At 35.4% G+C, this 26528-nt stretch overlaps 1 protein-coding gene across 1 annotated transcript; it reads right to left on the minus strand.

Moving 5' to 3' along the window:
• Positions 1-968: 968 nt before the first annotated feature.
• Vom1r10 (vomeronasal 1 receptor 10) lies at positions 969-18946 on the minus strand. Its single transcript, NM_001008958.2, is given in 3 exon segments — positions 969-2423; positions 3463-3517; positions 18759-18946. Coding segments are annotated over 2 exon segments (951 nt in total). The 5' UTR covers positions 3492-3517; positions 18759-18946; the 3' UTR covers positions 969-1501.
• Positions 18947-26528: the final 7582 nt, after the last annotated feature.

The following is a 26528-nucleotide window of genomic DNA, read 5'->3' on the forward strand; positions in this document are numbered from 1 at the left end:
GGACCTTCTGTCACTCAGTCTTTTCTCCAGTTTTTGTCCCTGCAGTCCTTTTAGACAGGAACAAATCTGTGTCAGAATTTTCGAGTGTGGCATGGCAAGTGTCTCCACTTGATGCCCTGTCTTTCTACTGGAGGTGGACCCTACAAGCTTCATTTAATCACTGTTGGTCATTTCATTTAAGGTCTTTCCATCTAAGTCCTGAGTGTCCCTCACCTCCCATGTCTCGGGTACATCCTAGAGGGGCACACAGTCTCCTACCTCCTGAGTATATCTGTTTCCATTCTTTCTGCTGCCCTCAGGGCTTCACTTCTGTTTCCCTCTTCTGATACTTAATCATCTTGATTATGTTTCACTTTTCCCTCCCTGTCCCCTCTCCTATCCATGTGTCTCCTAACCTCTGCCCCTGTGACTACTTTCTTTTCCCTCCTAAGTGGGATTGACATTCTCACATGGGCCTTTTGGCTTGTTAGCCTTCTTGAGTTCTATGAAGGGTATTGTCTGTATTCTGTATTTCTTAGCAAATATCTACTTATTAGTAAGTATATACCATGCATTTCCATTTGGTTTTGAGTTGCCTCATTGAGGATGTTATATTCTAGTCCCATCCATTTGCCTGCAAAACTCATGTCCTCATTCTTAAAAGCTGAATAGTATTCCATTTTGTAAATTAAACACATTTTCTGTATCCATTCTTCCATTTCGGAACATCTGGGTTTTTTCCAGCTTCTGGCTATCACAATTAAGGTTGCTATGAACATAGTGGCAAACATGCCCCTGTGGCATGGGATGGCTTCTTTGGGGTATATGCCCAAGAGTGGTATAGCTGGGTCTTCAGGTAAATCTATTTCCAATTTTCTCAGGAACCTCCAGAATGATTTTCGGAATAGTTATACAATTATCAACACTTCACCTACGAATTTCTGAGAAACATCAGTCTTACAAGGATAGCAAGCAAAAATGCCACAGTCTTTGTCACAGGAAATTTATGTTTTAATCTATTGTGCAGCAAACATATTTTATACATTGTTTTTAAAACTGCTATTGTGCCTGTTTCATAGTGTTCTTTTCACACAAATATAATAAAAACTACAGAGCAAAATATTGCAAAACAATTAAACATACATAGTAAATTTAATAATTAACTACTTTCTAACAATATCTACCACTCTAGTAACTGTGCTTGCTTCTTAAAAACAAAATCATATGTATCATTTCTTGGTCAAATGTTACGGAAACATCTTTTCAGAATCACAGTAAAAAGTATTCACTTAGCCTTGAGAAAATCTACTTAATATTTTTGCCAAAACAGCTATATTTATTGAGTAAAGGACAACCCATTCAACTTCTTTGCTGTGTACATATCGGTGATAATGAACACAATATGAAGTGTAAACAATTATTACAGTTCCACTAAGAAATAAAATGGCTTTTTTATAAGATTTTATATTGATACTTGAAACTAAATGACTAAATTAATATAATTTGTATACATTTGATAAATTTATACTCTTCGTGTATTTTTTATCCAGGATAAGCTGAATCTGGACAAAGCAGGGTTATGGCTCACCAAAAAGGAACCAAAAATTGGAAAACACAGAGAAATGATGTGTGCAATGTTTATCAACCACCAGCTATCATCACAGAAAAGAGCAATGCAGCCATATAAGATGGAAGAGACAGAATAAAAGCAAATAAAGACTGACACTAGTACCACAATGCTCTTGGTGGCTCTTGATTCAGGGGACGTTCTGGTACAAGCATAATTGCAGTAGATGTGTTGAACCTGCTGCTTGTGCCTATACAAAATGACAACCATTGAGCTTCCAGACAAGACAATAAGGATAGCAAGAAAGACTTCAGGGAATACAAAAAGTATTGTAAAAATAGAGCTTGTTAATTCATCATGACCTATACTAAAGCAGTATTTTACAGATCTTTTATATGTCATGTTATTGCTATTCCACTTAATACATCCATACACTGGTAAAATCATATTTATAACAAAATACAGAGGCCAGCAAAAGAAAATAGAGAGGTTGATGTACTTTGGAACTTTTACTTTAAGACCATTAAGGCAGGAGTTTCTGGGACTGATGGTGATGGCTTGGAAGACACTCAAGAGACAGATGGTAGCAACAGAAACACTTCGGCCAACTCTTTCAATATACAAAAGAAATTTGCAAACAAAGACATTGAAGAACAGTTCCATCCCAAAAATTTCCACTGTCTGTAGCACACTTTTAGAGAAAATTAACAAGAAGTTGGCTATGAACATGTTCATGAGAATCAAATCAATTGGTTTTAATGTGTGTTTATTATAATGAAGCATTAGGTAATAAGATAGAAGAGTGAAATGTCTCAGAATTCCCATGGAACATTGAAGGATGAATATAACTCCTACTGCCAAATCCTTGGACTCCATCCTGTCATTAACCATAATTGCATTTTAATGGCATAAAATGACCTCTCTAATAAAAATGATGATTTGAACTTTTGTAAGTGGATGAGGGGTGAGGGAAGACCTTTTTGATCTCAAGCTTGTAAAGGCAGTGGAAGCAACATAACAAAATCCCATTTGAAAAACAATTGCTCATCACTAATAATGTGTTGCAGTCATCAAGCATATGTATTTAAAGAATACTTCAAATATTTTTTAAGAAATTTAATTATGAAATAGGAAGTCATGATTTTCTAGGAGAAACAATGATAATTTGGTGACAGTGAGAAGAACTCTTCTCTCTAAATTACAAAATAAATTGCCACTTATAATGTGTATGGGATAAAAATATAGAAATATTGAAATTTCCAATTTAAGAAGATCCCATTAATTTTCTTATCTGATTTCTAAATATGTGATATCTAATCATCTTGCATAAAACTATTATCTGAACTATAAAATAAACACACATGCACAAAAAAATGAGTGAAACCAATGATCATTTACAAGTTTTCTATGGACTTGAACAAAAAGTTTTTTCATTAAAAGAATAAAATTTACTAATACATACCTGAAACACAGTCCATTATTCTTAACATTTGTAGAAATACATAATAAAAAAACTGAGATTTCATCTCTTTGCAGTCAGAATGAGCAATAAAGCAGCAATAAAGCTATCAACAAACATTGTTTAGGATGAGGGAAAACAATCCTCATTCACTATCGATATGAGCGCAAAGTGACCCACCCACTCTAGAAAACACAAGGGAGAATCCTCAGAAGGAAAGAAATAAGGATTCTGTCATATAATCCAGGTATATTGCTCATTTGCACAAGTCCAATGGTCTATATTCACATCCTGAACTACAGATACTTGTCATGTTCATTGATTGTCTAGACACAAGAATAAACATCACTGAGTTTTCTGTGAGATTGTGTCTCCTATGGATAACTAAACTCTAGGGAAGAATGACGCAATTCATGAACAAATCGATCAGATCCCATGCCTTAATAACCAGACTTACCTCCTACAGAAAAATGTTAATGTTGACATTCAATTTTTCTTTCTTGTTGCTCCTGCTAGGAAGAAAGGTAGAAAAATCAGAGTTCATTCTATGTAAGGAGAACTGAAGTTTCCTCATAGAAACATAAAGAAATTCATAAATCTCACCAATATAATTTCCAAATGTGAGCTGACCAAGAACAATACCACTCAACATGCCATAACGAATGTAATCAGCTAATATGTCCTAAACCTACACAAAGAGAATTCGAGAAAACCAAGGAAATATAGATACAGGGGAATTTCCTTTCTGAGAAAGACCACAACAATAACTTGTTCAGTGATAAAAGGTCAGTCCTAAAAATCACACACGTAATACATGAAATGGGATACTCATGTTTAGAAAGAAATGTTTATATACATATATATTTATGAAAACAAGTAGTAAAAAAGAAAACATAAATTTGAAGAATATTTGGAAGAAATGTGAGGATTTAGAGGGAGGAATAAAGAGAGGAGAAAGGCATATTATATTATGATCTCAAAAACAAAATCAGGAAAAAGGGAAAAACTACATTTAATGTGGAATAAACATAGGAAGAATATCCTCTGTTCTCCTTAAATCCATTATCTGAGATTGTCATGGAACAGCAGAAATGTTAAGTAAAAGTGGTGGAAAATATAAGTTCTTGCTAAAGATTGGGATATATAGATATTTCACAAGAACACAATACTAATCTGAATGCTAAAAAGATTTTAGAATATTACAGTCTATGAGTAACTATAATGTGTAGAAATCTATAATTCTTAGACTATTTTTGAAGTAAGAAGTTTCACAATATATGTACAAGTACTATCTTTAAACAAAGATTTTATTCTATTTCTTAGTCTACATGTTTCACACTAGGTAGGTTTTACTTATAAAATTTCATGAACTGGGCATACATGAAATCTATATGTCTCTGTTCTATAATCACTTGTCACATACACAGAAGGTACACTGACTGTAGGTAAGGATTCTTGAATATGTGTGAAGTGATGCTTGTACCTTTACAAAAAAAGAGTCAATGTGTAATAGAATCTGATCATGATCCAAACAAGGAACACTCTTGAATATTTATGTGGTGCATAATGTGAGCTCAATATAATGCTTATGCAACACTTACAATGATTCTTGTACATTACTATATAGTTGTCTGTGCTCTTTAAATGACTAAAATCATAAAAAAGAAATGCAGACCCTATAAAGTCATATGGAGGACAGTGGAAATGGCATGATTTTGAGGTCTATATGCTGTAGTAACCTGTACTCTCTGGTTTGTTTAGAAGATTAAAAAAAAAACAAACTCACAAAATGATAAAGCTGTTAAATTTCACATGTCAGATTTATAAGAATATAAATAATCAGTGAAAAAACATATTTCAACTTAAAAGGTTCTTAGACCATGAGGATACCACAAAATCACATAAGAAGAAAGTCTAAGGCACACAATGTTTAAGAATTGAGTATGTGTTCATGTCAATATGATTTATATAAAAGTTGAGGTAATACAGAAATTAGTATGGGTGAAAGTGATAATATGCAAATCATAGTGAGTTGCATATGTTTTCTTTATTTGCAGATAGGTTACAGTCCACATAAGTGACCCCTTGGCACTGGAAAATTCCTACAGTAGAAAAACATTTTCACTAAAAATGTGGGTAGAAAATTAACTCACAAAAATAAGGAAACTTAATACATACAAGCATCAAATGGACTGGGAAAAATAAGTAAAAGAATACTTTTACAGTAGCTTCAACAAATAGAAAATGTTTGGGTGAGCTAACCATCAAGTGGTAGGCTTATAGGACTAAAAGCTGCAAGATTGACAGCTCTCAGCTCCAAAATCCCAAAGAATTACAGGAAAACACAACCAAACAAGTGAAGGAATTTTAAAAAAATCCAGGAATTAAAAATGGAAAGAGAAACAATAAAGAAACAAAAAGTAGACAAACATGGAAATAGTAAACCTAGGGAGGAGATCAGGAGTCATCGATGTAGGCATTACCAACAGAATAGAAGAGAGAGAAGAGAGAATCTTCTATCAACACAACCATCAAAGATAATGTAGAATGCAAAAAGCTCCTAGCCCAAAACATACATGAAATCCAGGACACTATGAGAACATCAAAACTAAGGATAATAGGTATATACGAGAATGAAGACTCCCAAATTAAAGAGCCAGTATATATCTTCAACAAAATTATAGAAGAAAACTTTCCTAACCTAAAGAAAGAGATGCCCATAAACATACAAGAAGCTTACAGCACTCTAAATAGATTGGACCAGAAAAGAAATTTCTCCCATCATATAATAGTAAAGACACCAAATGAATAAAACAAAGAATGAATAAGTAAGGGAATAATGTCAAGTAACATACAAAGGCAAACCTATAGGAATTGCACTAGACATCTTACTAGAGACTACAAAAACCAGAAGATCCTGGACAGATGTCATATAGACCCTAAGAGAACACAAATGACAGAGCTGGCTACTATATCCAGTAAAACTCTCAATTAACATAGATGGAGAAACCAAGATATTTCATGACAAAACCAAATTTGCACATAATTTCTCTATCAATCTAGTCCTACAAAGGATAATAGATGGAAAAGCCCAACACAAGGAGGGAAACTGCAGCCTAGGAAAAGCCAGACAGTAATCTCATTGCAACAAAACTAAAATTAGAGAGACACACAAACATAACTCCACCTCTAAGTAAAAAATACCAGGAAGCAACAATCACTATTCCTTAATACTTCTCAACATCAATGGACTGAATTCCACAATAAAAAGACATAGACTAACTGAGTGGATACATAAAGAGGTCCCAGTCTTTTACTACATGCAGGAATCAAATCTCAGAGACAAAGATAGACACTAATTCAGAGTAAAGGGCTAGAAAACAACTTTCCAAGCAAATGGCCCAAAGAAACAAGCTGGAATAGCCATTTAATATTGAATAAGATCTACTTTCAACTGAAAACCATCAAAAAAGATAATGAAGGAACCTTCATATTCTTAAAGGGAAGAGTACACCAAGATGAACTCTCAATCCTAAATATCTATGCTCCAAATATAAGGGCACCTACATTCATATGCTTTTGAGCTTACTAAAGCTCAAAAGCACACATTGCATCTCAAACAAAAATAGTAGGAGATTTCAACACCCCACTCCCATCAATGGACAGGTCATAGAAACAGAAATTAAACAGGGACCTAGAGGAACTAACAGAAGTTATGAACCAAAGGGACTTGACAGATATTTATAGAACATTCCATCCTAAAACAAAAGGATATACCTTCTTCTCAGCACCTAATGGTACCTTCTCCAAAATTGACTATATAATCAGTCACAAAACAGGCCTCAACAAATATAGGAAGACAGAAATAATCCCATGCATCCTATCATATCACCACGAACTAAGGCTGGTCTTCAATAACAATACAGAATGCCCACATATACGTGGAAGTTGAAAATATTCCACTCAACAGTAACTTGGTCAAGAAAGAAAGAAATTAAAGAATTGTTAGCATTTAGTGAAAAGGAAGGTATAACATACGCAAGCTTATGGGACACAATGAAAGTTGTGCTAACGGGAAACCTCATAGATCTAGGTGACTGCAGAAAGATACAGGAGAGAGCACATGTTAGCAGCTTGACAACACACCTAAAAGCTCTAGAACAAAAAAAAAATTCACCCAAGAGGAGTATAAGACAGGAAATAATCAAACTCAGGGCTGAAATCAACCAAGTAGAAACAAAAAGGACTATACAAAGAATCAACAGAACCAAAACCTTGTACTCTGAGAAAATCAAAAAGTAGATAAACCCTTAGTCAGACTAACAAGAGGGTACAGAGAGCAGGTTGACATTAACAAAATCAGAAACGAAAAGGGAAACATAACAATAGAATCTAAGGAAATTCAAAAATCATCAGATCCTACAACAAAAACCTATATTCAACAAAACTTGAAAATCTGGAGGAAATGGACAATTTTCTAGACAAAAACTAGGTACCAAACTTAAATCAGGAACAGATAAATCATCTAAACAACCCCAGAAATACTAAGAATAGAAGTAATTATTAAAAGTCTCCTTACCAAAAAGAGCCCAGGAGTAGATGGCTTTAGTGCAGAATTCTAAATGACCTTCATAAAATACCTCATACCAATACTGTCCAAACTATTCTACAACATAGAAACAGACAGAGCACTACCAAATTCCTTCTATGAAGCCACAATTACTCTTATAAATAAACCACACAAAGACCCAATAAAGAAAGAGAAATTCAGAACAATTTCATTTATGAATATCAAGGTAAAAAAAACTCAATAAAATTCCTGTAAATCACTTCCAAGAACACATCAAAATCCTCATCCATCATGATCAAGTAGGCTTCATCTCAGGGAAGCAGGGATTGTTCAATATACAGAAATCAATCTATGTATCAACTATATAAACAAACTCAAATATAAAAACTGCATGATCATTTCATTAGATACTGAGAAAACTTTTGACAAAATTCAACAACCCTTCATGATAAATGTCCTGGAAAGATCAGAAATTCAAGTCCCATACCTAATCAAAGTAAAAGCAATATACGGCAAACCAGTAGCTAACATCAAACTAAATGGAGAGAAACTTGAAGCAATCCCACCAAAATCAGGGACTAGAAAAGGCTGCCCACACTCTCCCTACTTATTCAATATAGATCTTGAAGTCCTAGGCAGAGCAATCAGACAACAAATACAGGTCAAATGGATAAAAAATTGCAAGGAAGAAGTCAAAACATCACTATTCACAGATAATATGATAGTATACTTATATAACCGTAAAAGTTCCACCAGAGAAGTATTTATCCTGATAAACAACTTCAGCAAAGTGTCTGGGTATAAAATTAACAAAAACAAATAAGAAGCCTATCACTACTCAAAGGATAAACAGGCTGAGAGAGAAATTAGGGAAATGACACCCTTCAAAATAATCACAAATAAGATATAAACCTCAGTGTGACTCTAACCAAGCAAAAGAAAGATCTGTATGACAAGAACTTCAAGTCTTGGAAGAAAGAATTTGAAGAAGATATCAGAAGATGGAAAGACCTCCCATGCTCATGGATTGGCAGGATTAATATAATAGAAATGGCCATTTTGCCAAAAGCAATCTACAGATTCAATGCAATCCCCATCAAAATTCCATCTGAATTCTTCACAGAGATAGAAAGAGCAATTTGGAATAACAAAAAAAACAAGATATGGAAAACTAAACTCACCTGTGGTCATTTGATATTTGACAAAAGAGCTAAAACCATCCAATGGAAAAAGATCGGATTTTGAACAAATGTGGCTAGTTCAACTTGTGGTCAGCATTAGAAGAATGCAAATCTATCCATCCTTATCAACCTGTACAAAACATAAGTTGAAGTGCATCAAGGACTTCCACAACAAATGAAATACAATAACTAATAGAAAAAAAGTGGGGAAGAGTCTCAAACACATGGGCACTGAAAAAAATTTCCTCAGCAAAACACAAATGACTTATGCTCTGAGATCAAGTATTGACAAATGGAATCTCATAAAACTGTATATCTTCTGTAAGGCAAAGGACACTGTCATTAGGACAAAATGGCAACCAACAGGTTGGGAAAAGATCTTTACCAATCCTATATCTGATAGAGGGTTAATATCCAAAATATACAAAGAACTCAAGAAGTTTTACTTCATATTCATCCAAAGAAGTTAGACTCTGGGGGTGGGGGATTTAGCTCAATGGTAGAGTGCTTGCCTAGCAAGCGCAAGGCCCTACGTTCGGTCCCCAGCTCCGGAAAAAAAAAAGGAAAAAAGAAGTTAGACTCCAGAGAGGCAAATAACCCTATTCAAAAATAGGGCACCGAGATAAACAAAGACTTCTCAGCCTAGGAATATAGAGTGACTGAGAGGAACCTAAAGAGCTGTTCAACATCCTTAGTCATCAGGGAAATGCAAATCAAGGCAACCCTGAGATTTTACCTCATACCAGTCAGAAAGGCTAAGATAAAAAACTCAGGTAACAGCAGATGCTGGCAAGGATGTGGAAAAAGAGGAACACTCCTCCATTGTTGGTGGGATTGCAAACTGGCACAACCACTCTGGAAATCAGGATGGAGGTTCCTCAGAAAATTGGTCATTCCACTACCTGAAGACCCAGTTATACCTCTCCTGGGTATATACCAAAAAGATGTTCCAACATACAACAAAGACACATGCTCCACTATATTCATAGCAGCCTTATTTATAATAGCCAGGAGCTGGAAAGAACCCAGATGCCCTTCAACAGAGGAATGGATTCAAAAAATGTAGTACATCTACACAATGGAGTACTACTCAACTATCAAAAACAATGAGTTCATGAAATTCATAAGCAATTGGAATGAACTAGAAAATTTCATCCTGAGTGAGGTAATTCAATCACAGAAAAACACACTTGGTATGCACTCTCTGATAAGTGGATATTAGCCAAAAATAATGTATTACCCAAGATCCACACACCACAGGAAGCTCAAGAAGAAGGGTGACCAAAATGTGGATGCTCCAACTCCTTCTTAAAATGGGAAAAAAATATCCATAGGAGGGGATATGGAAGCATAGTTTAGAGCAGTGACTCAAGGAAGGGTCATTGAGAGCCTGCCCCACATGTGGTAAATATATATACAGCCACCAAAACTAGAAAAGACTGATGAAGCAAAAAATGCATGCTGAAAGGGACTGGATAGAGATCTCTCCTGAGAGACACATCCAGAGCATACCCAGTACAGGGGTCAATGCTAACAGCGAACCCCTGAACTGAGAACAGGACCCCCTTGGGGAGAATCAGAGGAAGTATTAAAAGAGTTGAAGGAGCTTGCAACAATGCCACCCAACCAGTGCTTCCAGGGACTAAATCCCTACAGAAAGACTATACATGGAATGACCCGGGGTCCCAACTGCATATGTAGCAGAGAATAAGCTTGTTGGGGTGCCAGTGGAAAGGGAAGCTCTTGGTCCTGCCAAGGTTGGACCCCCAGTGCAGGGGAATATGAATGGGGCAGTAAGGGGGATATGTATGTGGGGAATACCCGTATGGGGGAAGGGGAGGGCTGGGGATGGGCGTTTATGGACAGGAAACCGGGAAAGGGAATAACATTTGAAATGTAAGTAAAGAAATATATATATTAAAAATTAAAAAAAAAAGAAAATATCATCCTTTTTGGGGTAACCCAACCAGAGAAAAACACACATGGTATTCACTCAATGATAAATGGATATTAGACCAAAAGCTCGAATTAACCAAGATGAAATCCACGGACCACATGAAGCTCAAGAAGAAGGATGAACAAAATGCGGATGCTTCACTCCTTCTTAAAAGGGGGTACCAAAATATCCATGGAAGGTGATATGGAGGCAAAGTTTAGAGCCGAGATTGTAAGAACCGCCATTCAGAGCAGGCCTCACATGTGGCCCATATTTATATAGCCACCAAAACTAAATAAGATTGATGAAGCTAAAAAGTGCGTTCTGACAGGAACTGGATATATATCTCTCCTTGGAGACACAGCCCTAACACCACAAATACAGAGGCAAATGCTAGTAGCAAACCATTGAAGTGAAAATGAGACACCCACTGGAGGAATTACAGAAAGGGTTCAAATTGCTGAAGGGGCTTGCAACTCCAGAAGAACAACAATACCCACCAACCAGAGTTTCCAGGGACTAAAGCACTACCCAAAGGCTGTACATGGACGGGCCCGAGCCTCCAACTTCATATGTAGCAGAGGATGACCTTGCTGGTTTCTAGTGGAAGGAGAAGTCTTTGGTTCTGACAAGGTTGAACCCCCAGTGTAGGAAATTGTAGGTGAAGGGGCGGTAATTGAGGGTGTAAAGGGAGGGAATGGGGGGGGCTTATGGATAGGAAACTGGGGAAGGGAATCACCTTTGAAATGTTAATAAAGAAATATCCAATTTAAAAAAAAGGCAGAAATTGAAGAAGATCAGAAGATGGAAATTCCTACACAATCATGGATTGAAGGAATTAATATTAAGCATATCCATCATACCAAAATTTTCCAGAGTACCTGTGTGAAGGATGTCTGTATATTCGACTGCTGATTGCTGTTCATGCACAGAGTCAAGAACTAGTGAGATTTTCTTATTTTTATTATTATGACTCAATGCCTGTCTTAGCATTTATAATCACATCTCTCCCGTGTTGATGGGCTTACTAGAGATTCGATGGCAAATACCTAGCCAGGAAAAGGAAGGTGGGAATTCTGAGCTGAGGGAGGATTTTAAGGAAAGAATCAGATGCATGAAGATTAGCCAGGTAGTCTTACATAATAATATTAACAGAGACGTAAAGAAAAAAAAACTCAGAATAAGTTAAGGGCAAGGGTAATAAGATTAATCTAAATGAGCTATCTGGGAGTTTAGCCTAAGTTAAAGGCCTAACCTACAATAAAAATAAATAAGTCTCTGTGTCATTATTTAACAATTTTATGGGTAGAGTAGGTCCCAATATGAAAAGTAATATACCAACTCAATTCAATCCACATCACTATCAAAACACAATACTTTATACACCTTGAAAGGACAATTCTCAATTCCATATTCAAAACAGAACAAAGAAACATGAAAAGCAGGATAGGTAAAACAATCCTGAACATTAAAAGAACTCCAGAAGGCATCACGACTGCTAATTTAAAATTGTATGACAGAAATGTAGGAACAATAATAGCTATGTATTGACAGAAAAATAAACATCATCATCAAATGAATTGAAATGAATACTCAGAAACAAATCCAAACACATATGGATACAGATTTTGATTTAACAAAGTCATAAATACACTATAGAAAAAGGAAAACATCTTCAACAACTGATGACAGTCAAATTGGATCTTCACATGTAGAACAATGCATATAAATCCATACTTATCACTCTGCACAAAACTTAAATCCAATTGATCGTATTTTTCAAAGTCAAACCAGACAAAATAAACCTGATAGAAGACAAAGTAGGAAATAGACATTCAATATCATGTTTACACTCCCAGCAGCAATGAATGAGTGTTCCTTATTTAAAATCCTCTAAGATGTACCCCTTATACAACACAGGTTGTGTAACCAAGAAACAGATAATAGATAGGCAGGAGAATATTTGAGATGAAAATTTACAAAGTATCCAAATAAAAAGAAAAAGTTCGTAAGTGTGTGTACATATTTAACTTCTATTTTAATTAATTTATATACATTTTTCTCTCTTAATATCCTGTAAAATTATTGCATATAAGTTATGGCTTGCAGTTTAGTTTTTTATTAAAGTACTAAGTAATTAAAGAAATGGTTTCTGCCTCTATATCTGCTTCTTTATGGGCTGGTTTCCTGCTCTATCTTTCTTTTGTCCTATTTTGATGCATTAATTGTGCTTTTCTCATTAAACATTATTATTATATTACCTTAGAACACTATCTGTTTCTTAATAAGACACAAAATGTGAGTAGATCCAGATGGGATCCATGATAAGGAGGAACTTGAAGGAGTAGAGGGAGTTCAAACCACAATAAAAGTTGAATATAAGATCAAAAAACAAAATATTCACACATCTTTTTGACAGATACACTATCATAAGTAATTGTTCATGTGCAGCAATATCATATAGGCCTCATATGACCTTAGTCATCATAGAATAAAATAATTATTGCAGCAATCTACATAAGGATTAGCTCTGTAATCACAGAGGAAAAACAACAGGAAATCTTGGTAGCTGTGCCCAGCAATGAAAATGGATATGTTTTACTATCTAAAAGAGGAGAATGAAGGTTGACATCTCACCATCACTCTCCTCTGCCTCCCATCTGTACACTGATCATGAAAGGTGCTAGAATATATAAGAATCCGAAGATTGCATGAAGGCTTGGGTGTACGGTGAATTATCCATAAGAGCTTTTCACACACTGTAGTTTGGGGTTACAGAATAATGTAGCTTCTCTAAGACTCATTAATTGTGGTAGTAGGAATGAGCAATGTCCCCCAGCACATCACAAATGTCCCCCAGCACTTCGTCTGTACTTAAGGTCATTATTGTAAGAGATTTACATGGTATTGTGGGAGGAAGTACATCACAAAACATTTAGTTTAAGTTAAAACCTTGTACATTTTCTAATTTTTCCTCTCTGTCTTATGATGGAATTTAAGGATGAGAGATTCCAGAATTCTATTTTTCTACTGCTTACAATCAATCATACCTTCCTGACCTACTGAACACACCGTTTGGAGCCTTAACCCAAATAAACTCTTCCTTTTATAAGTCAACTTTCTTCATCGTGTTTCATCGTCGCAACAGGAGCATAACTGATACACTCATGCTCCTGTAAGAACATACCTACTCATAATCTTGTTAGTCCCCTCAATAAATGTAATAGGCTACAAAAATATCGAGACTAAGGAACTCAATCCTTATCCAATATAGTAAATAAGATCTTTCTTGTAAAGAAGAGAAAAAATGCCCAGGATTTCTTCCTCAGGCTGAATCACTTTCCCAATTCCTAGTACCATTCAACCATTTTTCATTGAAAGACCTTTGCCTTCAGTTATGCAATATTCTACATCAGAATGGAGTTTGAATACATTTATAATATTAACTGAAATTAACTACTGATGAGTTCCTACTTAAAGTTTCATTGTGGTAAGACGATTCTTGGAAGTTAATTTAAACCATCCAACAGAGGTGTCAACCTTTGAGTTACTATTATTATAAGCATGTTTCTCTATAACTTTCTGTGATATTCATAACAGTTCTGTATTAACAATGGTATTGTTTTCATTGTCAGGCTAAGACATAAGAGAAATGTTTTAAAATGTTCATGCTAAGGTCCTTCTGATATATTTGGAAGATTTAAAACTATTTTCAGTTTGCATACCAATTAGTTATCTATAATGGTAGTCATTAAGTCTTTCTTAGAGACATTCTCAAACACTATGTACAGTTTTATTTCTATAAACATCCATACTATCCTAAATTGTTGGAATCATATAAATATTCAATGTTATTCTAATGGTATACTGCTATTAGAGCAATTTCTGAGGTCAAAGTTGAATTAAGGTATTGCAGACTTGAGATTAATTAGTACAAAACAAATATTTATGATTCCATAAAGTGAATCACCACTGCTTCATTCAGGTAAACTAGTACTTTCTGCTTATATTTTAAGAATGCATACTGATTAAATTGCTTTATTCTCATTTTTCCTCCAAATCATCTCATATCCTCCTTTCAAATCTTCTTAAATTTCATGGTCTCTTTTTTCAAAAATCACAAATATATATAACGAGTTGATACACTTTTCCTGTGGGCAAAAACACATTTGAGCTCTGCTTTTTGCAATTGTTTGTAGTTCTTGGAGTAGACTTTGAGCATTTCTGTGTAGTTTCACACGTCCATTGAGGTTTTCCTATGAACATTTCATGACTCAGAAATCAGTGAAGACATGAAAATTGACAGGCAAAAAGTACTGTGGGATTGAAATTAAATCGTTACTGGGTTTTGAAGTCTGTTTATAAACTGTTTTCACTGAAATTACGAGGACAGATTTCAAAAACTATAAATCACATAAAAAATTAAATGGATATATCCTCACACCTGTGAGATGCAAGCATTGTGAATGCAGACAGGTGTTTTACTATATCTACAAGGCAGTTATCCTACCCTACTAAGAGAGTTCCAGAGAAGTAGAGACCATGTCTCAAAAGAAATAGATCATAAAACTAAGGCTGTTTTCTGACTACACACACACACACACACACACACACACACACACACACACACACACACAGAGAGAGAGAGAGAGAGAGAGAGAGAGAGAGAGAGAAATACACACATACACACAAACATACTATTTAACAATTTTAAATCAAAGTTTTACCCTAGCAAAGATTTCTTTACATTATAATTATCTTCATAACAGTTTAGGACACAGCAAGGACTCTTTTGTCTATTAGCTCATCTTCATCCTAAAAAGGTTTTCTGATCTTTGCTAAATTTGTGCTATATCTGTTCCCATTTCACAATACCCTTTTTTATGCATGTGCAATTGCCAGGCACCATTGCTTTGATTCTCTGTGTATCAGACTGAAAAGAAAATGTTCACCTGAAATATTCCAAGTAGGCTGAAAAACTTACAAACAGAATGAGGTCTTACAAGAAAGAAGGGCAGAGGTATCAGTTAGAAACCTAGATAACTGCCTGTTAACCTAGGACTCATCTTTCAGAAGGAAGAGCAATTTCTAATGCACATCTAGTGGAAAAGTCAGTACTTTTATTGGAAGTTAAGAACATTTCTGAATCTTTTCCTGTTGTTTGTGTACTATTTAACTCAATAATGAAGGGTATTTCTGTTATTTTTTTGTTTTGTCTTGTTTTGTTTTTAATTTTCAATGAAACAGCATGCTTACAAGAGTCTAATTTTTCTCAGGCCTAAATGGTAAATAGAATCAAATTTGGAGTGGATAATTTAATAGAGTCATTCTAATAAATGCGTGTCATTAGCCTCTGGCATATTCATGTATCTTATATAAACAATGCCAAGTTAATTATTAATTTTCAGATTAATTCTGCATCATATGGAGCACTCAGCTGAGCAGTCACTAAGAAATTCAGTGGTGGCAAATAACGTATCAGTAGAAAAAGGTACATGATAGCATAATCTGTGCTAATCTCTGCATATAAGCATTGCTCTCTTGTACAACTAAATACAAAAAGCTATAAATTATAATGGAATATGAAAAGGTTAAAAATATCACCCCAGTAATGACTGGAATTTTAATCACTGTCCTCTTTATAAAAGAATTTATGTTACTATACCTCACTAAGGTATTAACCTATACCAGTAAAAAAAATCAAATAACCTACTGCTGGTCCCTCAATCTAAATCCAGAAACCATTGAATTTGCCTATGAGAAGCACAGTTATATTTAATGAAGAAAATAAGGATCATCCATTTTCAGCAAATAGTGAATAAACATAAATTCTAGACATTTATGATGTTTCCTCTGCTCAAAAAGCATTTAATTTGGGGGAGTTTTAAGCCAACAGAGTAACAGAATCAAGGATTGGATCACTTCTAATAAACCTTTAAGACCTTAGAACTGAGACTTCTCTAATATTCAATCATGTATTAGAAAAATTTGGAAAAACGGAAAAACTGTTGTGATAATGGTCACAGGTTATTAAAAGAAAAAGATCGTGTTAAAAATCAACCAAATAAAGAAGCAGATGAAACAGAAATATAGAAAACTATTCATATAATGAGCTAAAGGTACTGAACCCAAGAGACATGTGTTCTTCGAGTGAGTTTCTCCTCAGTTCAAACTATTGAAAAAGAAGACAGAGAACATTGACACAGTGAAAGAATAAATGAATAAAATCATCAGAACCAGCAGTTCTAAAAACAGCAGCATGCTTTTGGGGACCTCACAGTGTTGCTTCTGGTGGCAACATAATGATTGAGAGAAGCTCAGGTAAGGCAAGCATTGTGAGGGCTGTACAGCCCTCAAAAACTGAAATCATACAAACTGGGGGATTTAATGAAGTCAGACATTTTGGCAAAGTCTTCTATGTCTACTACTGGCCCCCATCGAAGATGGACACTTACAGAAGTTAGCAGAAAGAAGGAAGTACAAGAAGAAATATATTTAAATAATGAAATCATATGAAGAAGGGCCTTGATCACAATACACAGAGACTTACATGTGGCAGATGAAAAAACAGCATGTAATGGAGATTTTTAAGTTCTGCCCTTAGCTTGCTGAGGTCTTAAACATAGTACCAGGAAGTTCTGTAGATGAATCTACTACAGAAGATCCATGAGGACAGAAATTCATTTTCACCCTGCTACCTGCAAATTGTCAAAAGCTAGAGGCACATAGAAAAAAATGATTACAAAGTAGAATGCTCTGGGATTGTGAATTAGTGAAGTGAAACATCCTCAACCCTCAATCAGAGAAGACAGTATGATATAAAGAAGGGCAAAACATCCAGGAGACTATCACCTTGAAATATGTGGGCCATTTCAAACCTCAGTTCTCAGTTCTCCAATTCTAAGTGGCTAATGTTTGTCTTCAGAGACACAGCATTCTGAACATGAGCATAGATTGTGACTCCATTAATCACATCAATGATTTTTGATTTGTTGTAATTGATAAATATTTAAGATGCTACTGTGTTAATAAATTTAGTGCTGGTAAAATGAAATTTCAAGAAGTAATAATAACATGACTCACCATATGTATAACCATAATAATCCTGCACCTTCCATGATTTGCATAAATATTTGATGTGGAAAATTCCATTACTTTCATTGGCAAGATAAAACCTAACAGAATCCTTGGTAACATAGTATTAAAACTCATAATGGAGTTGCTGGCAATGAAGAGATTTAAGAAATAAGAATATCTCTAGGCATATTGACTAATCCACTAAGTCCGAATTCCATAATGTTATAGGAGTCACATAATTAAAGTTAGTTCTTATGACTTGAAAATTTATACCACTTTTCAGTCATTAGTTATGACACAAGTTATTCTCTAGTTCTAAAAGCATAGTCCATGCCCAGATGAAATTGAGGAGTAGATGATGAACTCAATATTTAATTTTTAGTTCTTTCTTTTATGACAAGGTCTCTATATAACCTCATATGTACTAGAATTAACTGTGTAGACAAGGCTTGCCTCAAACTCACAGAGGTCTGTCTGCTTTTCCCTCCTGACTGCTAACATTAAAAGTATGTACTGTCATGCGAACCTCATGAAAAAAAAGTATCATCGTAAGTCACCATCAGCTTTCAAGACACCTAATCCCTACACCCAGTCTTATGAATAGTTCTCAATAGAAACAGGTTTAATTCCATAAAGAGCTCCAGATACTGGACTCTCTTATTGATGCCTTGTTTGTTATAGTTCCAATGTCAACTTTATTATTAACATGAAACCATTATGCTAGAATCTGTGATTGTTTTACTGAAAACTCATTCAAGATTCATGTAAATGATATGGCAATAGAAACATAAATGATAGATATTGTAATTTTTCAGTACGTTCAACATCTGTTTTCATGGGGATTTGCAAAACGTAATCGATTCAGAGATTTTATCACTTTACATTAGCTACTGGTATACATTTCTCTTACTACCTCATCTTACAGCTCCTGAATTATTTTGGACTACAATTTCCACTGCAGAACACTTTTTCTAGACTTAAGCACTTACCTAGACTGCCGTTCCTTGATTTTTCTGCTTCCCAGATGATGTAAAAAAATGGTGTTTTCTAGACTCCTTATTAAAGCAGAATCACTGACTCCGTGTTCTGCTGATGAGAAGCACCATAAACTGCAATATTCTGTAATAGGCTGTGGCTCTATGGCTTCATCTCCCTTCTGAACTGCAATTATATTTCACCTTAGTGGCAATCACAGCACTGCTTTTAAGAACCAACAACGTATCCAGATTCTAACTGCCAAAGATAATTATGAGTTTTTCATGAGCGTCTCCAAAGAGACCAATAGTTTGGAAAAGCTCTTACATCTTTTTTTGATCTTGGATGCTAGTCTATGAAAAATAGTGAAGGGAATATCATGGTCTCTTATATGACATTCACGCAATTAAGTTTATTTTTCTCAATGGACTTAAAACCTTCTCTGGATTCCCCTACAAAAATGAAATTGATCATTACATTTATTATTATAAAACTTAAGTAGTTATCTGTGTTTAGGCATTAAGCAGAGCAGATTCAGTCAGGAAGTTAGCAACTGTAATAAAATAAGAGAAAAGGAGAAGTATAATATGATAATCCACGCAAGATATCATTGCTTATTTTGTACATCTGAGTGGAATTTTTAAATAAATTATGGAATGGAAATATGCAGAAAAATTTGTAAGCATCATATCATCAAAGAGAAGTCAAAGCAGAGGTCAACTCCAGAAGAATTTACATTTGTTCCTCACAACTAATGTCATCTGTATCCATTTAATGGTATATATGCCAGTGCCACTTTTATAAACTATAAACACTGCATGGAGTCTAAAATAAACCAAAAGTAATATGCTGTGAAAATTTTATAAAATTTCTCTTTTAGTAACAACTTAAGTAATATAGAAAGTAGAAGTTTAACAATTACCTCTGTACGTCTCTCTTTCTTTGAAGGCTTTAGGCAAACAAGGGCACTAACATTTATGATCCAGCTATGAACCTTTACATTGCAGAAATAAATCACTACATTAAAACATAAACTGAAACAATTTGCTCACAGAATATTAGATGTAAAATGAGGTGTTTTGAAAAAGAAATGGCTTTATCTCAAATATTTGAGCACATTGTGTCCAGTGGGTGGTTTAAGTTATTGAAGTGGATTAGATGGTTCAGCCTTGCTAGACATACCTAAACCACACAAAAATCTAACAAAGAACAGGAACTTCAGACCAATTATTTTATAAATATTGATGCAAATATACTCAATAAAATCCTCAAGAACAAAATCCAAGAACACATCAAAACAACCATCTATAATAATCAGGTAGGTGTCATCCCAGGGATACAGGGCTGGTTCAACATACTGATATCTATCATTATAATCCACTATATAAACAAACTCAAAGAAAAACACATTATTGTCTCATTAGATGCTGAGAAAGTATTTGAAAAATTCAACACCCCTTCATGAAAAACATCTTGAAACGATCAGGAACCTAAGGCTGATACCTCAACATACTAAACACAATATGCAGCAAACCAGTCGCCAACATTAAACTGAATGAAGAGAAACTAGAAGCAATCCCACAAAAATTAGGAACTAGAAAAGGCTGCCTCCTCTGCCCATGCTTATTCAACATAGTACTCAAAATCCTAGCCAGAACGATTAGACAACAAAAGGAGGTCAAAGGGTTACATATTGGAAAGGAGGAAGTCAAAGTATCACTCTCTGCAGATGATATAATAGTATATTACATGACCCCAAAGTTCCACCAAAAACCTACTAAGCCTGATAAACAGCTTCAGCAAACTGGCTGGATATAAAGTTAACGCAAACATATTAGTAGTCTTCCTCTACTCAAAGGATAAACAGGCTGAGAAAGAAATTAAGGAAATGACAGTCTTCACGACAGTCACAAATAACATAAAATAACTCGGTGTGACTCTAACAAGCAAGTGAAAGATATGTATGACAAGAACTTCAAGTCCTTGAAGAAAGAAATTGAAAAAGATCTCATAAGATGGAAAGACCTCCCATGCTCATAGATAGGCATGATTAATACAGTAAAATTGGCGATCTTGCCAAGAGCAATCTAAATATTTCAATGACATCCCCATCAAAATTTCAAATCAACTCTTCTTAGACTTAGTAAGAGGAATTTGCATATTCATTTGGAATAAAAAAGTCGCAGAATAGTTAAAACTATCCTCAACAATGAAAGAACTTCTGGGAAATCACCATCCATGAACTCAAGTTGTATTACAGAGCATACTGATAAAAATAATAAAAAAAAAAACTATGATATTGGTACAGAGATAGCTTCCTATCAATGGATCAATGGAGAAGAACTGAAGAACCGGAAGTGAACCCATATACCTATGGCCATTTGATATTTGACAAAGGATGGAAAACCATCCAATTGAAAAAAGATACCATTTTGATGAAATGGTGCTGATTCAACTGGAGGTTAGAATGTAGAAGAATGCAAATAGATCCATTGTTATTACAGTGTACCAAGCTTAAATCCAAGTGAATCAAGGACCTCTATATCAAACCAGATACACTCAAACTGATAGAAAAAAAATTTGGAGGCGATTCACACACATGGACCCTAGGAAAAATTTCCTGAAGAAAACATCAATGACTTATGCTCTAAGATCAAAAATCAACAAATGGGACCTCATAAAACTGCAAAGCTGCTGTAAGGCAGAGAACACTGTAATTAGGACAAAATGGCAACCAACAGGTTGGGAAAAGATCTTTACCAATCCTATATTTGATACAGGGCTAATAATCAAAATATACAAAGAACACAAGAACTTAGACTCCAGAGAGCCAAATAACCCTATAAAAATATGGGATACAGAACTAAACAATGAATTCTCAACTGAGGAATATCAAATGGCTGAGAAGTACCTAAAAAATGTTCAACATCCTTAGTCATTAAGGAAATGAAAATCAAAACAACCCTGAGATTCCACCGCACAGAAGTCAAAATGGTTAAGAGCAAAATCTCAGGGGACAGCAGATGCTGATAAGGATGTGGAGAAAGAGGAATATTCCTCCTTGTTGATGGGAATGCAAGCTGGTACAACTACTCTGGAAATCAGTCTGGAAGTTCCTCAGAAAATTGGAGATAGTATTACCTGAGGACCTAGCTTTACCACTCCTGGGTATATACCCAAAAGATGCTCCAACATATTACAAGGACACATGCTCTACTATGTTCACACTAGGCTTACTCATAATAGCCAGAAGCTGAAAGAACCCATCTAAACATTGGAGATGCCAAAGCCATGATCTATATCCAAGGGAAGATACATATACAAGGAGAGTAACAAGTCTAATGTGCCTTTTAGTATTTGATTGGAGTTCACAATTAAGAGAGTACATTGAGTCACCAAAAAACATTTGATTATGTAATTTCAAATCATGTTAACACTCTTAAGGTTTGTAAGTGGATTTGGTTGTAGTTAATTAACACAACACAATTAACATTAAGAAATTGTCATAGTATTATGGTTGTCTAGTGGTCTGATAGGGACATGTCCTTATATATGTCAATATTTGAGTACTTATGTCATAGACACAGGAATGGCGGGGGTGGTTTGAAGCTTTCAAGTGATAAAGCCTTACTGGAAGGAGTTCATAATTTATGAACATTTACAGAATATACTTTCTCAACCCATTAGACACACTTCTCTGTTTCAATTGTAGATAAAACTAAAATCACTCTGTTTCCTGTTTCATCTGCATACTGTCATGGGACTATAGAACTACCCAAACTCTATACTTCGAGTTGTCTTGGCCTTAGTATTTTATAACAGCAAAATTAAGTAATGATCACAATGAATAACAAATTTTTTTCAATAGAAGTATCTTTTTTATTGTATATTTTCCCTTAGAAATCTAAATTTTATTTTATTTCTATGTGAACACAAAAGAGTTTTTAAAATCAATTTTGTTGTAAACAATATCCAGCAAACACATGTGAACTGGAATTTTGACATGTTTCTCATCAGGCGAAGAATCTCACAATTTTCCCATAACACCAATCAAGAGCCTAAATTATTATATCACTGTCTTCATCAATTTCAGTTGTGTTTTGCATCCTTATTAACACATGAGAACATATCAAACTGATATGGAAGCTGTTAATCTCAGCTGTGCCCAGAAGTTTCCCCTGGTGAAAATCGTTTACATTATAATGAGTTTACTGGTACCATTGCTTACCAATTTCATTCTCTACTACTCTCACAGAGGATATAAAAACCCAAGAAAGTTGTTGGAAAAAATTAATTCAAACATCTATATCATTAAAAGTAAAATAATGTTCTGTACAAAAATCTGTCTGTTTCTAAGCTAAGCTTCGTGGGATCCCATTAAATATCGACCTTGACACATTGTTTTTCACCATTCAAACAATATGTCAGATAACTTTGGTCAAAATAATGCAATAAATGAAACATGGTTGCCTAAAACAAGCAAACATTTATAATTTTCCATATAAAGCTGACAATCACCAGTGGTTTCCTGACTTTACAAATAGGGAAATTTCTCCAATTTGTAAAATAAAAGACCCTAAATGAGTTGCTTTCTGAGAACTATATTACTATGTTTGTTCTCTGACTTCCTATTCAACGACTAAATGAATCTTCGGATTTCTCAGCTAGGAGTCTCACTATCTTACATCTTATTTTTATGATTTCTTTGCTTAATATAAGATTTTTCAGCTTTAATATTTTCAATTTGACACTCCAGATTGTTCAATTTGTTGAAGAACAGAAGGCTTGGCAAACACATTAATCTGTTTTTCTATATCTGTGGCACACCAGTAGTCTCCTCTAAAATTTTCTTTTTTTTTTTTTTTTAATTTTTTTTTTTATTAACTTGAGTATTTCTTATATACATTTCGAGTGTTATTCCCTTTCCCGGTTTCCGGGCAAACATCCCCCTCCCCCCTCCCCTTCCTTATGGGTGTTCCCCTCCCAACCCTCCCCCCATTGCCGCCCTCCCCCCATAGACTAGTTCACTGTGGGTTCAGTCTTAGCAGGACCCAGGGCTTCCCCTTCCACTGGTGCTCTTACTAGGATATTCATTGCTACCTATGGGGTCAGAGTCCAGGGTCAGTCCATGTATAGTCTTTAGGTAGTGGCTTAGTCCCTGGAAGCTCTGGTTGCTTGGCATTGTTGTACTTTTGGGGTCTCGAGCCCCTTCAAGCTCTTCCAGTTCTTTCTCTGATTCCTTCAATAGGGGACCTATTCTCAGTTCAGTGGTTTGCTGCTGGCATTCGCCTCTATATTTGCTGTATTCTGGCTGTGTCTCTCAGGAGCGATCTACATCCGGCTCCTGTCGGTCTGCACTTCTTTGCTTCATCCATCTTGTCTAATTGGGTGGCTGTATATGTATGGGCCACATGTGGGGCAGGCTCTGAATGGGTGTTCCTTCAGTCTCTGTTTTAATCTTTGCCTCTCCCTTCCCTGCCAAGGGTATTCTTTTTCCTCATTTAAAGAAGGAGTGAAGCATTCACATTTTGATCATCCGTCTTGAGTTTCGTTTGTTCTAGGGATCTAGGGTAATTCAAGCATTTGGGCTAATAGCCACTTATCAATGAGTGCATACCATATATGTCTTTCTGTGATTGGGTTAGCTCACTCAGGATGATATTTTCCAGTTCCAACCATTTGCCTACGAATTTCATAAACTCGTTGTTTTTGATAGCTGAGTAATATTCCATTGTGTAGATGTACCACATTTTCTGTATCCATTCCTCTGTTGAAGGGCATCTGGGTTCTTTCCAGCTTCTGGCTATTATAAATAAGGCTGCGATGAACATAGTGGAGCACGTGTCTCTTTTATATGTTGAGGCATATTTTGGGTATATGCCCAAGAGAGGTATAGCTGGATCATCAGGCAGTTCAATGTCCAATTTTCTGAGGAACCTCCAGACTTATTTCCAGAATGGTTTTACCAGTCTGCAATCCCACCAACAATGGAGGAGTGTTCCTCTTTCTCCACATCCTCGCCAGCATCTGCTGTCACCTGAGTTTTTGATCTTAGCCAATCGCACTGGTGTGAGGTGAAATCTCAGGGTTGTTTTGATTTGCATTTCCCTTATGACTAAAGATGTTGAACATTTCTTTAGGTGTTTCTCAGCCATTCGGCATTCCTCAGCTGTGAATTCTTTGTTTAGCTCTGAACCCCATTTTTTAATAGGGTTATTTGTTTCCCTGCGGTCTAACTTCTTGAGTTCTTTGTATATTTTGGAAATAAGGCCTCTATCTGTTGTAGGATTGGTAAAGATCTTTTCCCAATCTGTTGCTTGCCGTTTTGTCCTAACCACAGTGTCCTTTGCCTTACAGAAGCTTTGCAGTTTTATGAGATCCCATTTGTCGATTCTTGATCTTAGAGCATAAGCCATTGGTGTTTTGTTCAGGAAATTTTTTCCAGTGCCCATGTGTTCCAGATGCTTCCCTAGTTTTTCTTCTATTAGTTTGAGTGTGTCTGGTTTGATGTGGAGGTCCTTGATCCACTTGGACTTAAGCTTTGTACAGGGTGATAAGGATGGATCGATCTGCATTCTTCTACATGTTGCCCTCCAGTTGAACCAGCACCATTTGCTGAAAATACTATCTTTTTTCCATTGGATGGTTTTGGCTCCTTTGTCAAAAATCAAGTGACCATAGGTGTGTGGGTTCATTTCTGGGTCTTCAATTCTATTCCATTGGTCTATCTGTCTGTCTCTGTACCAATACCATGCAGTTTTTATCACTATTGCTCTGTAATACTGCTTGAGTTCAGGGATAGTGATTCCCCCTGAAGTCCTTTTATTGTTGAGGATAGCTTTAGCTATCCTGGGTTTTTTGTTATTCCAGATGAATTTGCAAATTGTTCTGTCTAACTCTTTGAAGAATTGGATTGGTATTTTGATGGGGATTGCATTGAATCTGTAGATTGCTTTTGGTAAAATGGCCATTTTTACCATATTAATCCTGCCAATCCATGAGCATGGGAGATCTTTCCATCTTCTGAGGTCTTCTTCAATTTCTTTCCTCAGTGTCTTGAAGTTCTTATTGTACAGATCTTTTACTTGCTTGGTTAAAGTCACACCGAGGTACTTTATATTATTTGGGTCTATTATGAAGGGTGTCGTTTCCCTAATTTCTTTCTCGGCTTGTTTCTCTTTTGTATAGAGGAAGGCAACTGATTTATTTGAGTTAATTTTATACCCAGCCACTTTGCTGAAGTTGTTTATAAGCTTTAGTAGTTCTCTGGTGGAACTTTTGGGATCACTTAAATATACTATCATGTCATCTGCAAATAGTGATATTTTGACCTCTTCTTTTCCGATCTGTATCCCTTTGATCTCCTTTTGTTGTCTGATTGCTCTGGCTAGAACTTCAAGAACTATATTGAATAAGTAGGGAGAGAGTGGGCAGCCTTGTCTAGTCCCTGATTTTAGTGGGATTGCTTCAAGTTTCTCTCCATTTAGTTTAATGTTAGCAACTGGTTTGCTGTATATGGCTTTTACTATGTTTAGGTATGGGCCTTGAATTCCTATTCTTTCCAGGACTTTTATCATGAAGGGGTGTTGAATTTTGTCAAATGCTTTCTCAGCATCTAATGAAATGATCATGTGGTTCTGTTCTTTCAGTTTGTTTATATAATGGATCACGTTGATGGTTTTCCGTATATTAAACCATCCCTGCATGCCTGGGATGAAGCCTACTTGATCATGGTGGATGATTGTTTTGATGTGCTCTTGAATTCGTTTGCCAGAATTTTATTG

Source organism: Rattus norvegicus, chromosome 1 (assembly GCF_021556685.1).
Source record: "Rattus norvegicus strain SHRSP/BbbUtx chromosome 1, alternate assembly SHRSP_T2T, whole genome shotgun sequence".
Taxonomy (NCBI): domain Eukaryota; kingdom Metazoa; phylum Chordata; class Mammalia; order Rodentia; family Muridae; genus Rattus; species Rattus norvegicus.